Source organism: Taurulus bubalis, assembly GCF_910589615.1.
Source record: "Taurulus bubalis genome assembly, chromosome: 1".
Taxonomy (NCBI): domain Eukaryota; kingdom Metazoa; phylum Chordata; class Actinopteri; order Perciformes; family Cottidae; genus Taurulus; species Taurulus bubalis.
Window position 1 is genome coordinate 46,556,893 of NC_136589.1, and position 17,109 is coordinate 46,574,001.

The 17,109-nt window shown below is 40.7% G+C and overlaps 1 protein-coding gene across 1 annotated transcript in view; it reads left to right on the plus strand.

The window, feature by feature from the left end:
- Nucleotides 1–15,373: 15,373 nt before the first annotated feature.
- Nucleotides 15,374–17,109, plus strand: part of gabrr2a (gamma-aminobutyric acid type A receptor subunit rho2a) — a gene marked incomplete at its 3' end in the record, with an annotated part of 48,225 nt that continues 46,489 nt past the window's right edge. Inside the window, exon 1 of the mRNA XM_079226825.1 lies at nucleotides 15,374–15,498. Coding sequence (XP_079082951.1) covers nucleotides 15,377–15,498 — 122 coding nt within the window. The 5' untranslated portion in view covers nucleotides 15,374–15,376. The remainder of the gene's footprint in view (nucleotides 15,499–17,109) is intronic.

A 17,109-nucleotide genomic window follows, 5' to 3' on the forward strand; every position in this document is an offset into this window, starting at 1 on the left:
ATACATATCATTATTGTAGAACATGATTAAGGTGATCGTGATGAGAATACAGAGAATCACACAATTTATTTTCACTGCTTTAATTGATTGAATTTCTGATTATGAATAATTCATACATACTGATCCGCCCATACACATATTCAAACTCATATACACATATATAATACATGATTCATACGTGCATACAGTACATATATCCTCATAAGTATATATTTATTCGTAAATATAATCTGATTGATTTGGGTGATGAAGCACTTCAAATTAGCCGATACATTTTCTCAACACTGACGCATTTAACTTGTCTGATATATTTGCGACGCTTATGTCTCTCAGCGGGGGCGGAGTTAAAGTTGCGTTCACGGCAGCAATGTTGCAAAAACGTTGGAATATTCACAACGCGTTTGCTGTGAATGACTACGGTACTGACTTCCTCATATGCCTTCATGATCATCTCCTGCTTCTCATTAGAGAAATAAAAAGAGGTTCCTCTGAGTTTATTTGCCATTGTACTGTTAGAACATCGTGGTGTCAGTGCTCCATTATTATCCCTTCTGAAGAGGAGCGCGCGCATTTATCCAGATGACTGACGTCTGGCTAGAATTAACGAGACCGTTTCAGCGCGGATCAGCCGTGAAGAAACCCAGATAGCCTGATGTCAATCATCTCGCTAATTTAAGCTGGAGATTAGGACATTTGCTTGACTTTGTTTAGCCAGGTACGAGAAATAGGGCCCTGGAGATGAGGCCATGTTGAGCTCAACTCGTAATCTGAATTAAACTGAATGTGATAATTGTACCTTTTAGATCTAGAACACATTTGATGGTGTTATACTTTACTTAAAAATATTTGGCTGTAATTCTTCGATTCAATTGTAAAACCCATGAGCACATAGGGAACAAAGCATGCATCAGTTTCTGAGGCTTAAGGGGTTTGTTACTGATTCACAATTAATAATATGGTTTATTTTACAGGAAAACGTAGCTCTATTACTGCAAAGTAATAACACATAAACTAATTAACTCTCAGAAGCTCAGTCCAAGTGAAGCTGCGGTCGACTGCAGCTTCAGAACATTTGCATACTGAATCAGCTTTGTTTTTCAGCTAAAAGAATATGCCTCTCATCGCAGACAGCCATGGGACCGTCACTTATTGCTCAACTAATTCATGGTGAATCACAATGGGAACTAACTATTGTCTTATGCAGAGCTGTTATTCTTGCACATCTTATTTACTTCCCGTATTTCTTTTGTCTGATATCTTTGTCTGCAGTACAGGCATCCTGTTTTATTATGATCTCAAACAAAAAAATAACATTATCAGCTACACCTCAACTTTTCTCTTTTATAACAAATCCAATCTCGGTCTGACGTCAGGTTACTTGGAACTCTTTTCGTGAGCCGAACTTTTCTCTTCCTCTTTTTTCCTCTTACCCCTCTTTTAGCCACCTCTGTTGCTGGCCCAGGTTGGGGTAAGATTGTAGTTATGATTAGTAAACTAGGGTTACATTATTGTTACAGTTAAGTAACTAAAACGTGGCTGAGGTCAGGCAAAAATAATAAAGTTCAAATTAAAAGCGATTCCTAACTGTTTGGGGTTCTAGAGGTGAAGCTGGTCATCCACTAATCACAGCTCCTCCTGCCCACATGTTGGCATGTCCGGCTCTGCATTCTCGGTTATCATTTTCTGTTTTTCATATGTTCTACAGTTTAGTGTTTCCTGTTTGATTCTGTTACTCAGCTCTCCTCTCGGTTTAGACCACTTCACTTCCTGCCTTTGTGTGTTTGATTGTCTGCTCCTCCCTGATTGGTTTCACCTGTCCCTCGTTATCCACCCCTTCTCCTGATTAGTCAACATGTGTGTTTTCTGCACTCTGCCAGTTTGTCTTTCTCCTCAGTAACAAGCGTTCCAGCACATTTACACTTTAACACTTCTAGTGTTAGAAGAATTAACTAGTGTTAGTGTTCCTGGTTCATTTTGATCCCTGCAATGTATTTTACCTTGCATTTGTCTAACCCCTACGGGATGTGTTTGCTTTGTCCTTGGACTGACTTCCTGTGTATCGTACCTCTTTTCGGAAGGAAAGACTTTTTGCCATGGAGGATGGATCAAGTCGCCATGTTTGAAGCTGGACGATCGAGGAAGTCGCCATATTTGAAGCTGGAGGATGGATCAAGTCGCCATTTTTTCTTCTCAGCAAAAGTCTTGTGTTGTTCTCACAGTGGCCTGACAGCTCGGAGATTAAAGAAAACACAACCACAGTTATATGACATTTGTAATGCATCTCTTGTGTTTCTGCAGTTTGCGAGCAAGCTCTCACTTTTAATGTTTAAAGTGCTTAATCTAACCTCCCCTACCCCCCCGTTTTGTAATACTGCTCTATAATGAGACTGATGAGTCACATTATGCAGCTAAATGTAACATATAAGCCGCTTGCATCGAAAGCAGATCATTGTGGCTCGATCACACGTAATGTGTATCACACGTAATGTGAACTGCAAGTCAATCCAAGTGTTTGAAAGCATGATCTAACAGCTGTTCATGCAACCCGTCTGTGGCCTTATGTCATACAGTACGATTCGAGAGCAGTTTTTTTACACCTATTTACAGTACATCTGCTGTGAAAAGGGCTTTTTAGACATTTGGCTTTGACCAGCTCCAGCTGTTCAATGCATGTTGTGTAAGAGTGTCATGTATGTGAACACATAGCTTACTTGTGCAGCTCAAAAAGGCAGTCAAAGATCGTATTATCTGGTCACACTTCATTATATTATATCCATATTTTACCATTTTTACATTAATTTATATTAATTTACTATGTTATACCAGGCTGAGAAACAGCTTTTTACCCCACAGCGGTTTCCTCCATCACACTCAGTGCTGCGGGGGCACAACAATAGACAATAACACAACACTTTTTCACTTTCAACTTATACTCAACTTTTTTTTTTATATTCAACTTCTGTCACTTATGCTATGTTAATATTTCACATTAATATGACATCATATTCTGTACCACTACTTGAATATTGCATAAATCTGGTACACTGCTAACATATATTATTCACACCACTGTCCCTTATGTTTTTTTACATTCATGCTCTAGTTTTTTTTTATTTTTAATTGTCAATTAAGTCCTATTATTTATTTATTTATTTATTTAGTTGTCTCTATTTTTATGAACTATTTCTGTCACCGTGCCGCTGCAACAGCCAAATGTCCCCGCTGGGCATCAATATAGATTTATCTTTATCTTAAAAGGATTTATTATTCCACTCACAACAATAATGACAAGGATGTTCACGAGCTGAGTTAATTCATGAGCTGCAATCAAAGAAGAGTCTAACCTAGCCTCCAGGGAGGCTGTGATTAGTGGCTGTTATTCAAACGTAACACACTCTTTGGAGACTCAGTATATTATCACCATTGTTACAGACACACCATTGTGACTGGAGTGTCATTCAGCAGCACATATTGTGGTCTGCCACACAGATAATTACAAGTCCAGCTTGTCACGATGAAAGCTGTCAGGATTGTACGAGTGCAGGCTGCTGTGGATTTGACTCAATCCCCTTGAAAAGGACAATGAGTGAGCTGGCAGCCTTCTCTGCGAGGGAACACAGCCCTGCTGGTAGTCAAAGAGGTTGGCACCCTCCTCCCCAATTGCACTTTGATGATGGGCAACTAGAAGAGGAATCAAAGAACTCATTACCTCGTCCAATCTCGACCGCTTTAACAGCCAAGCCTAGAGCCATGGTCAGGATAAGCTGCACACACGCTCCTCTCTTTTCATCTGATCCATCACGCTGCATAAGAATATTAAGTTATCTGGGCTTTATGCGTTGCCTTTGATAATGTATGGACAGATTATTCTGCCACATCACAACTACATCAGCTGCTCGCCTGGAGCGAGAGACTCAAAGTATTCCAAACAGACAGGGACTTTGTTTACATGCGCCAAATGTTCCTTTTTTAGCACTTATTCCGAAAAAGACAATATTCCTAATTATTCTAAAATTAATTATTCTTTAATTAAATAAAATTGTGTTGCAGTGTGATCTAAGGCCAGGTGCCAAGAGAATTGAACATAACAGCAGAGACATTTTATGACCAACAGTTAGAGTTTGAGAGTTGTATTTTACAACTGAAAGAGACTGAAGATAATATGTTTCACTTGGTTTCAGCTGCATGCCATCAGGGTAGCAGTGATAGATGATGTATTTCATTTACACAGCCTAGTGGACACACAATAAAAAGTAAAATAGGGCCTAGAATTGAGCCTTGGGTTCCAGGTAGCAGAAAAATTAAAAACATCGACCACTACTGATACTCTGTGTTGTAGACATCAGTAAATCATTGTAAAGCCGTACACAGAGTGCCAATGTGTTTAAGTGTGTAATGGTAGATGACCATATTAAAAGCAGCACAAAGATCCAACAATATTAGAAGGCATGCGTTCTAATCTAGAGACAGCAGCAGTCACTACCCTTAGCAGAGCTGACTCACTTACATTGCCCTAAATGTTGACAGAAATAATAGTTTTGTGATCAGAAAGTTATTGAGTCCCATCAGTTCTCGGTTTGTTTTTCCCCTCAAAGGTTGGATGGTAGTCTGTGAAACAAAGACTTTTCCTCATCGTGTCTCATATGAATGATACATCAATATGAATGTTACGGTGAGTAGTAACATGAGGCTGGTAAGCAAATTGCAGAGGGTCCAGCAACGATTTATTGGGGGAGTTTTTCCTGATCCGATGTGAGCTCCCAGGACAGGGATGTCATGTGTACAGATTGTAAAGCCCTCTGAGGCAAACTTGTGTTTGTGATGTTGGGCTATATAAAATAAACTGAATTGAATTGAATCTACCTGCTGCAACGAGCTCAGTCGCACCTGGATGGAACCGGTGTCTCTGTGAGAGTCACTTTCTTTGACTTCTCCAGTGCATTTAGCACCATCCAACCACTGCTGCTGAGTGAGAAGCTGCGGGTGGTGGGAGTAGACTCGTCCACCGTCTCCCAGGCCTGGACTGGGACAAAAATTCGGCCCTGGACTTTTTGGTCCAGACTGACCACCACAATCCGCGCGCAGATACTGTGCCAACTCGGTCCGTTGATGTACTGTACATATAATCACACAAGCCCTTAATAACACTACTATACTGAAATGGGTCATTGTCTCCTTGTCTCTTATTTGATGTAATTTAATCTGAAGATTTCCATAAATAAGTGTTCAAAAAAAAGAAAAACATGGACAATAAACCATAAACACTGACAGAAAAAAATAGGTAAAGCATATTTGAACAAATTGGGGCTTAAAGAAAGTATATTGATACTTAAAACACTTTCTCTGGTGACCTGATTTGTAATTATAAAAAATGTGAAAAAGCAGATCTGCATGCTCAAACCACAGCACCATAAAATAGTGGTTAATTAATCAGGATAGTATATCATGTTCCAACACATAGAACTAGATTTATTCAAGTAAAGTTCATAGACAACGTTTCTGAACATTTAGTGAATGAGTGTTTATCCACAACATCAACATGTTAGCTAGCACACTCACCTGCTATCACCACCACCAATCTCCTCCTCCGCCTCCTGTATGTTGTAACTTGTTTTATTACATTATTTAATCTTATTGTGAAGAGCATGGAAACAGGAAGTGCTTTTACTTTGAAGGCAGAAAGTACAATGATACGTGCTTGTTGACGCTATCTAATGTTGAATGTTACGTGTGGAAAATATATACATGTCGGATGCAAGAGCGCGTTCTCAATGCTTTAACAGTTGTAATACTGCAGTTCACCAGTAAAGTGAGTCCGTTCATACCAGACATGTCTTGGTGCTCATTAGAAGCTCCACTTCATGTCACTGTGCCACCATGGCAGCGGGAGCCTCACTTTCACTGTCCGACGACACCTGAGAGGGACCCGCCGCGCCCGGCGCAGCCAAAGCCCCGGAGGCTACACCACCGCCGCCGGCCCCCGCAGCAGTTTATTATATTTCTGCTCTCAGCAGCATCAGTTGCGAGAGCTTTTTTCTTCTTTTCTCTCAGTTTTTCTGCACCGCCTTTTCGTTTTTTCTCCATTTTTGCTTAAGCTGTTCTGTCATCATTCTTTTATTAAATAATTATTAGTATAACTCTTTTTGGACTCCGGACATTATTCCCCACACCACCTCCCAGGATCTTGAACATTATATTCTTTAGTACCCAGGTGTTTTATCCACCAGGGTATACATTTGTTATTATTTTTTGTGCTAGCACCTTGGTGTGCTAGGGCCTCGCCAAAACTTTCAAATAAAATAAAAAATAAAAATTTGATTACAGCTTATTAAATATTTTTGTTTTAACCTTCATTTAAACCTCCTATTATCATGTTATATATATATATATATATATATATATATATATATATATATATATATATATATATATATATATATATATATATATTTCAACCCTATCTTTACCCTGACCTCCCACCCGTTTGTCTAAATGATATAAATGTTTCACATTCACACACTCATTTTAATTTGCATTGGAATTCAAGCTTTGTCAGGTCTATCTGCAGGACGACAAGCAAACAACGTTTAAAGTGTCATGTAGCCTGTGGTTTATACACATACGTTTATTTGCATAGCTTCGTCAGCTCTCTACTAATATGAGGCATCATAGCTGTGGATGAACATTACGGCTGCAATATTTGTTTCCACCAATTCTGATTCAACATCGTCAGGACGTCAGTGATGACAGACACGTGCTGGAGTTGAAAGCATACACTCGCTTCCATTTGCATCTATGCGTTGACTTTAATATGTATGTTTCCATCGACAGCCGACTGAACGGGAAGGCCAACATCAACGCTGTCTACAAGAGCAGCATTGGAGCCGGTGACACCAACAGACTTAACAAGCTAGTTAAGAAGGCCGGCTCCATCATCGGCTGTAAACTGGAGTATCTGGAACAGGTGGTTGAGAGGACGACGCTGAAGAAACTTTTGTCCATATTGGACAACCCGGACCACCCTCTCCACCACCTGCTGCAGGGTCAGCAGAGCACTTTCTCCAAGAGGTTCCTCACGCTCCGCTGCAACAAGGACCGCTACAGGAGAACATTCCTGCCTACGGCAATACGGCTTTATAATAAGTCACCGCTTGCTAGATCCTCTGTGGATTAATTCATCACTGTACATCTGTATGCTTATTACACTTCACATACATACTTTGCATTTTGCACTATCTATTGTTTACATTTAATTTGCTTAATGAATGAATACACATATATTTCATTCCAGTTCTTTGTATTCTATTGTATTGTGTGTGTGTGTATATATACATTTTACTATTTTAATTTTATTTTACATATATCTTTCATCCCTATTGCTTCTTTATATATTTTTATCTTGTGTGTTTATTTGTATCTTCAAGTTGTAAGGCGTTACTACGACAATAAATTTCCCCTTGGGGATTAATAAAGTATCCATCCAGTGCAGGTCTGTTGTTCAGCTCCACAGTAACCCATGACAAAACCTGTTAACAGCCTGAGAATGGCTGCGGAAGGCACTGGGAGCTTTGCAGCTAAATTAACCAGAAGGATTCATCCGGTTTTAATATGGAGATGCCAGACATGGCTGCGTTGGCAACGAGCCAGATCACACAGCGGCTGATTGAGAGGCCAATTGCCAAGTAAATTTCAGAGGAGTTGCATGTCTTGGAGGCTACGCAGTGGGTGTCGGCTGAGTGGCCGATGAAGGGAATCAGATGTTGAGTTTGTGAGTGAATCACTAACACTTACAGATTCTGTTCAGGCCTCACAGGTCAATAAACGTAGCAAAGCCTTTTCCACTTCCATGTGGAAGATTGCATTGATCAAGTGGGGTCTGCCAAGTTTCTCAACAATTTTGACCTACTGGCAAGTCCCATCGTCCCAAATCTGCACTGTCCATTTTTCCGACTGCTGAAATCCGAAAAATGTCCCAACGGAACGATAACCTGATCGCCCAAATACCCAAGACCCCAAAAACAAACAGCCTGCAAATACAAGCAGCCTGAAAATTGAAACTCCCCTGCAGCAAACAGCCGCACGTGGCTCATCATTATGCACAATGATGTCATGGGATCTTCCCGATTATTTTCCTCTGCCTCTCATCACCCAATGTCTTCCTTGGTGGGGTTGATTCAATTTAGGATTTAGGAGTGGGATTGGTTAGGGTGAAGGTAAGAATAGAGTACAGTCAGGCATATCTTCCCTCAACCATAGTAGGAAAAATATAAACAATCATCACTTTAGCCATACTTATTGAGGGATTGTATTTTTGGAACAAAGGCCATTCCATTTTGGGATAACGGCCTTTGTGTCCAATAGGAAATTTTTTATACTGCTGTGATTTTGGAATAATATGCTGTCAGAACAATGGCATGGCACCATCTAAAGAAGCATGATCACATTGATTCATTCAGTACGCTCACTGGGTTATATTCATGCACAGTGATGCTCTTTGGTTTCCAGGATGCACCCATTGACTTACGCCTACACGGTTGGTGTGGGCAATTGTTCTGTGGAGGCTACCTGGACGATGCAGTTTTCCTCTCATGAATGGAATGCCCATCTGGACCGCATTGAGAAACTGTTTGACAACTTGACTCAGATATGTAACTGTTAGCCAATGTTACATATTTGTGTAATTGAGCAAGGCAGAGTTTGTACGGTGCGTGAAAATGTGAAGCTATTACGCCTAACAACAAGTTCATCATTTTATTATTATTTTTTATCAGTAGATTACATACAAAGTCAATGCAAAGCCGGGCGGCGCGAATAACCACAGATTGATCCCGTGAGTAACGCACCGGTGTGAACGCAGCATCAGACCAAATATGTTTGGTCCTCAGAGTGTTAAAGCCCTTATTCGTAGTGCTGCTGTTTGGTCTGCTCCACACTGAGATAAACCTCTTTAACTGAGAAAAGCTTCGTGATAAATTGTAGTTGAAGATGCAGTTAGTGAAACAATATATATGTTGTGTATTTCTAAAGCCTTAAAGCTTCTGTCTGAGGCAAGATTCAACATGAATATACAGAGACTGCTGTGTAATATGTCTTTTTTTGTCACGTTATTTAAGAGTAGCTTCTGCTGGTGCTCAACTACTCAATAACAACCAATATACATGAGTAAACATGTATTAATTCATCAGAATAACATATGCAATGCACATTATCTACGTAGGCGTATCTATTTTAATTGTCTTGTGAGAAACCTAAAATTAACCTGAGTTATGAAAAATGCATTGGTATGATATTATTTGTGATCTTGTTTCCAATTAGATGAAGCCCCTGGAGGTAAATTATGCTAAGTAAGTTATGTGGGCACAGGGCAGTGTTATAGTCTTGATGATTGGGGAGTTGATAAAACAGTTTATTACATGCACCAGCTGAACTATTCAGTTATTGAAAAGGAAATATAGGGCTCTGCAATATTGCATTGTGTATGTTAGCTTTAAGCCAGACCACAACCCTTTAACCCTTTCTTTGTTCCATGCAGTGTTCTAACCCTTTGCCTTGGGCCTTTGTAGAGTGTGTGTTGCAGGTCTTTGGTTAGGCCGAGCTGAAGGGCCTTTGTAGAGTGTGTGTTGGAGGCTTTGGTTAGGCCGAGCTGAAGGGCCTTCGTAGAGTGTGTGTTGGAGGCTTTGGTTAGGCCGAGCTGAAGGGCCTTTGTAGAGTGTGTGTTGCAGGGCTTTGGTTGGGCTGAGCTGAAGGGCCTTTTCAGTATGTGGTTAACCCTTCGGAATCTGCGACCGCGGTTCCACGGTATACAATGTTTATGTTTTGAAAATATGAATTTCTTCGCGATAATTCTGCACAGAAATATGGTTATATGTCTCCAAGATTCAGTAGAGCTTCCGCTTCCGCTGCCTTCTGTCCGTAAGATCGTACGAGATTCACACAGCGAGATATGAGCATTTGCGCGTTCATCACATGATTCATATGTCCATCAAACAAACCAATGAGCACTCAGGAAATCACAAAACCTCTACACACCTGAGCCTTATAAACAAACGGCAGTTTTCAGTCTGAGAGAAGAGAGATCATGCCGTCGAAGCAGTTTACCGTGGAGGGAGCTCTTTTGCTGATCTGGGGAAGCAGCGATGAGGACGATGGAGACACTTCAGAGTCTGAAGGGTTTGATTCATGCGACGAAGAGGAATATGGCAACAAACGGGATCCATTTGAAGATGGGTAAGTAATCGTAACTCTATCACGTCAACTTTCTTTGTTACTGTCCGTAAGATGGCACCATGCAATTGTAACTTAGTACTGTTTACAAAGAGCACGCTGTCATCTTTCTTTTAGTGATCAGAGTAATGTTTTTATTGATCAGAGTAATGTTTTTACGTTAGCTTAGCAACGTTAGCACGTAGCGCATGCCTTGATAGTCCGTGTTGGATGTCGTTACGTGACTGAACGGTGCGTAGTCAAGTTTTGTCACTATCACCGTTAACTTTCTTTCAGTGAACTTAGTACTAGTAGTGTTGGATCTCCGTGTTTTTTAAGACTGTAACTAGCGTTAGTTTTTACGTTAGCTTTGCAACGTTGTTTACAGACGCTACACTGCTCAATTCTTACACTCAGTGATCTTAGTACTGTTTACAAGGAGCACGCCGTGCATGCTGCTGCTCAAACGTTACAGCCACCTTCATCTTTCTTTCAACTGACTAGTATTCATTTATTTTACAGAGAGGATTCACAGCTGCAGCAGCCTCCGAGTCCGTCTCTGCCTGCCACTCCACCACAGCCATCGCCACCAGCCCGGCCAGCAAAGAGGGCGCGTGCTCCCCGACGACTACTTGCACCACAGCCACCAGCCAGGCCAAGAAAGACGGCAGGGCGTGCACCCCGAGCTCCACCACAGCCACCTGCACCTACGCTTCCAGCCAGCCTGGACACCAGGTCCACAGCTCAGCGCCATATCAACACCCGTTGAACTCTTCTAAATATAATCGGGAGAAAATATAAATGGACAGACTTGGATGTAGATTTATTTTACAAGTACATGGGGTTGCTTCTTTACATCGCCATGGTAAAGCTGGAGAGTATTGCAGATTACTGGAGGCAGAATCACACACAACGGGCACATGGGTGGAGTTGATCTATCAGACCAGCTCATCCAGTATTACTCTGTAAAGCATAAGACGATGCACTGGTACAGACAACTTTGTTATCATTTTCTGGACATTGCCACCACCAACAGCTACATTCTGCACAAGGAACTCTGTCTGGCCCAGCGAACAAACCCATGACGCACAGAGGAGGCCCACAAGATTAGTCCGCCTGAAGCTGTCTGCACATCATCAGCAGCAGAAGCGCTCTGCTCTGATTTGAGCCATTTAGTATCTCTGAGGAGAGCAATTACGTTGGACAAAGTGCAGCAACAACACACATTTTTATACTTCTCCACTGCACTGAATTATCTAATATTCTTCTCTATAGCTGACTCTTTGAAGAGCAGAGAGAAAAGTGTAGAGAAAGAGTATCTGTGTTTCCAGAGATGTGATATCTCATTCAAAAGATGAGTCTGAAGTTATAATGTATTAGATTTTTTCAAGACTTCTAATTCAATGTGGGTTTTTGACTATGAGCCATTTAATCTATTTTTTTTTCAAAAAGAAATGGTGATTAGTGCAGCTTTCAGAGTTTTTGGCAGCAGTGGAACTCTATATGGCACAGAGGAAGGGATGGAGCCGTCTTTGTTTTTTGTTTTTTGGGGTTGGTCTTTTCATGGGATTGGTTGACAATTATAAATTATGAAATATCACCAGAACAAATGTGTATTGGTTCACCTTTTTTTCCTTTAATAGGAGTAACTGAAATATTGTGTTGGCAATGTAGCATCTACATCTATTCTCTGAGTTACTCACATATTCATTACAAATGTACATCTTTTTTTTAGCCACATGGAATGAAATACAAAAATAAATAACAAATGTGTACTGTAGTGTTTTTTAAGCTTAGTTTGTCACATTTGGACTTGCACATCTATGTAAAATAAGTTGTTTATGTGTACATTGCAATGCATGAAACAGGATAATTAATAAGGGATATTATTATGAGGGATTTGTAATTGTATGCATGTGAAGGTCACTTTATTACTGTGTAATGATGTCCATGTGTACATTGCAATGCTTAAAATAGATTATTGTTTATCAGGTCACAGAGTCACTATTATGCTGAGGGTCCCATGGACTCTGTACTGGAGAGTGCAGAGGTAATTTACACACAGACAGTGGTTGAGGGTTTTACAAAGGAGCATTTGGTCTTAAGGAACAAAGAGAATGGACCACCTGTGGTTCGTCCTGTGGTTTATGACACGAGATAAGGAACTGGTGGGGGATTCGAGTTGCATTTCAGCCAGCCAAGATGAAAGGTTTCTGTGGGATTGTAAACTGTAGTCTCATCAGTTGTAACATATAGAACTGAAAAACAATTTCTTCTAGGTCAAATATTGCGTAAGCAAACACAGGAGGGCGGAGTGAGGACTTCAGGTACCGGAAAACATGAATGTTATGGCGCCATCTTCAAAACCTGCTCCAAAGAGAGACTCCGCCCCTGTGAGACTTTTAGCCAATCGCATCGGGTTTGCATAAGCTGTTCTGTCATCATTCTTTTATTAAATAATTCTTAGTATAACTCTTTTTGGACTCCGGACATTATTCCCCACACCACCTCCCAGGATCTTGAACATTACATTCTTTAGTACCCAGGTGTTTTATCCACCAGGGTATACATTTGTTATTAATTTTTGTGCTAGCACCTTGGTGTGCTAGGGCCTCGCCAAAACTTTCAAATAAAATAAAAAATAAAAATTTGATTACAGCATAAATAAATATTTTTGTTTTAACCTCCATTTAAACCTCTTATAATCATATTATATATATATATATATATATATATATATATATATATATATATATATATATTTCAACCCTATCTTTACCCTGACCTCCCACCCGTTTATCTAAATGATATAAATGTTTCACATTCACACACTCATTTTAATTTGCATTGGAATTCAAGCTTTGTCAGGTCTATCTGCAGGACGACAAGCAAACAACGTTTAAAGTGTCATGTAGCCTGTGGTTTATACACATACGTTTATTTGCATAGCTTCGTCAGCTCTCTACTAATATGAGGCATCATAGCTCTGGATGAACATTACGGCTGCAATATTTGTTTCCACCATTTCTGATTCAACATCGTCAGGACGTCAGTGATGACAGACACGTGCTGGAGTTGAAAGCATACACTCGCTTTCATTTGCATCTATGCGTTGACTTTAATATGTATGTTTCCATCGACAGCCGACTGAACGGGAAGGCCAACACCAACGCTGTCTACAAGAAGGGGATGAGTCGACTCTTTTTCCTGAGGAAGCTTCGATCCTTCAATGTGTGCAGCAAGATGCTGGAGATGTTCTACCAGTCGGTTGTGGCCAGCGCCCTGTACTTCTCCTTTGTCTGCTGGGGGAGCAGCATTGGAGCCGGTGACACCAACAGACTTAACAAGCTAGTTAAGAAGGCCGGCTCCATCATCGGCTGTAAACTGGAGTATCTGGAACAGGTGGTGGAGAGGACGACGCTGAAGAAACTTTTGTCCATATTGGACAACCCGGACCACCCTCTCTACCACCTGCTGCAGGGTCACCAGAGCACTTTCTCCAAGAGGTTCCTCACGCTCCGCTGTCACAAGGACCGCTACAGGAGAACATTCCTGCCCACGGCAATACGACTTTACAACAAGTCGCGGCTTGCTAGATCCTCTGTGGATTAATTCATCACTGTATACGTGTATACTATTACAGTTCACATACATACTTTCCATTTTGCACTATCTATTGTTTATCTAATTTGGTTAATGAATAAATACACTCTGCGGCTGTAAATATAAATATATTTCATTCCAGTTAGTTCTATTCTATTCTATTTAATTTTATTGTGTATATTTAAATATATATATATATATATATATATATATATATATATATATATATATATATATATATATATATATTTTATTTTTATTTTGTATATATCTTTCATCCCTGTTGCTTCTTTATATATTTTATCTTTTATCTTGTGTGTTTGTATCTTCAAGTTGTAAGGCGCTACTGATGACAACAAATTTCCCCTTGGGGATTAATAAAGTATATATATATATATATATATATATATATATATATATATATATATATATATATATATATATGTTCAAATTTGCTTCACATTGCATTGTGAACACACATTGGGATCAGCTCGGAACATCTCCGCTCAGCACCAAATGTGGATTAATCCGCTGCTGAAAATAGTCCCCAACAAATGCACTATTTCCCTCTACGGGGGACCTTTGCTAAAAACTACAGGAAATTACTGAGTCTTTAAAAAAATGCTGTATATCTGTGATCTTCAGTAGGAACCCTTGAGAGGGTACGAGACGGGCTTGCGTGTTATATTTCCTGACAGTGATGAAGATATTGAGTATCACCAGGTTCATTCCTTGGGTGCACGATAATTAGCAAATAGTGAAAACTTTGCAACAGTGTTAACATTTGTTGACAATGTGTCATGCACAATAACTTCATGGAGTGTGTGTGTGGTGTGTGTGTGTGTGTGTGTGTGTGTGTGTGTGTGTGCGTGCGTGTGTGTGTGTGTGTAGCGCTTTGCAATGCCAATAAACACTCGTCCCCAGACATTTAAATGGTATGTGCGTATAATTACACTTCTGTGTCTCGCTCAGGGCCACCACACCAACAGCAGCATCACTAGTCCAAACAGTACATCATAAATGGTGGATGATGCTGTTCAGGGCCACAGCAGCTCCAGTGAAGATGGGGGTTGTCTTTAGACTCCACCATGTCCCTGAGTTGAGTGAAACGTGATTCCTATGATGAGGTTTTTATTTACAAGAGGGAGGAATAATCTGCCTCTCTTGTTGTGTCATGCCAGGCTGCACATAATCCGTGTGTGTGTGTGTGTGTGTGTGTGTGTGTGTGTGTGTATGTGTGTGTGTGTGTGTATGTGTGTGTATTTCCCTCCCAGGATCCTGTAGGCTACAGATGTTCAGCCTCTCTCTCTCTCTCTCTCTCTCTCTCTCTCTCTCTCTCTCTCTCTCTCTCTCTCTCTCTCTCTCGTGAGGATAAGTGCACACAGAGCATAGCAGAGCTCACACAGGCGCTCTCCTCTCCCGCAGCCGCCGCGCGGCAGAGACCCGATGCCATGACCGAGGATGCGTCCATCCTCTGCTGAGCCACCATGCGCTGCCGGCCGAGCCCTGCTGGAATGAACCGAGCGAGAGCGGCTTTCAAGGGACTCACCTGTGGATTAGCGCCGCCGAGATGCCTTATTTGACCAAACCTCTGATTTTATTTCTGTGTCTGGTTGTAACCGGTGAATGCCGTAAGCACGGCCACCGGGTGCGGAGATGGACCGGCACCCCGGAGACCCAGAAGCATGGCACGTAAGTGAACATACGTGCGCAGGCATGTGCAGATACACAGGAGTTATTAAAGGCAAAAGTTTAAATTGCATTGGCATTATTGGCATTATCGCCAAACCTGCCAGTTATACAATAGTCAGAATGTAACATTGTAACAACATGATTTACATTTACCTTAGTTGTGAATATCATTTTAAAATAACAATTAAAGGAGCCACATCACCTGCAGTTAAAGATGCATTAGGATATATGTTGGGTGAAATGTGTGTTTTATCAAAATGTTATAAAACCCAAGTTTGAAATGCAACTTTCTTGACACCTTCTTTTATTTTTTTCTCAGTATTAAATTCGTCATAAAATGATGTTTTTCTTTCCTGGTTTGGTAAAAAAAAAAAGTAACAGTCTGAAGTTTGGGTACTGCAGAGATAAGGTGTGTCACAAGTGGATCTCCTTGGCTTTATTGCAGAATGATGACATATTGGTAATGGGCATGTAACAGTTTGTGTATGTCAGCAGGATTGTTAGCAATAGTCCTTGATTCATCTATCATAGAAGGAAAAAAAATACGACAAAATAAAGGTTTAAATGAGGCAAATTCTGATCGCATGGACTGTAAAAATGGTTACGGGACTGCAGTTATTTCCGTGCTCTGCCGAGCATTCACCCACACACAGTCATGCACTGATGGTGGTGGAGCTGCATGCGAGACACGGACCTGCTCAGCTGAGACTTTGAGGTGTTGGAGACCTCTCCAGAAGAATCGGACAACATCAGTCCGTTGTTCAAATGCCTAAAACCACCATCTTTTATGTTAATAGAACCAGACAAAAGCCTCTCATGGCTGTGGGAAATGTGACATTGACGCTGACATAGAGCCTCAAAACCATGAAGGGTGCAGGCCAGGGTTGATAAATGGGCCAATAAAGATCTCACTTTACTGCCTCATGGTCTTCAAGAAAATAGGTCCTCAAAGAACAAAACCTCCATCTTCAATTACATTTCGAGGGATATGTATGTTTCTCAGATTACGTTTGTTTTTGATTTATCACAAATGCATTTCTAAACAAAGTCAGCGGCCTCCGCAGGAGGAGGGCAAGGTCGGGTGGATGTTAGGTCAACAAACACAACTTTCATCCAGCAGACCTGTGTTTGAGTCCTGTGTGAAAACCAAAAGGCAACATTGACTCTTTTTAATTTACGCCTGTAACTTAAATAATGTAACAAACATAAAACCCTAACTCTAGCAAAACCATGACGTTTGTACTAAATCTAATCATAATGTGGACTTGCCCATGTTTCCTATTCATAATGAAGTTATTTTGTTGCGCTTTCGTTTAGTTTCAATTTCCGCGCGTTTAAAACTACGACCATATTCTGGAAGGAAACACACTTCCCCTCTAAAGGTAGTTGAGAATGCAATTTAGTGTGTATGTAGTGTATATGACAAAGGGTTGCACAGCGTTGTTGGGCAGCGGTGTTCTAGCTCCTACCAATCACCAGCTTTGGTTTCTCATCACATGTCAGCTTTTGACTATGATGTTCCCCTAAAGTCTTAACCTATAGGCTTTTTCTTTTCATGTGATTCCTATTGTTGTGTTTTGTAACATACATAGTATTTGATTTGGGAGTGTA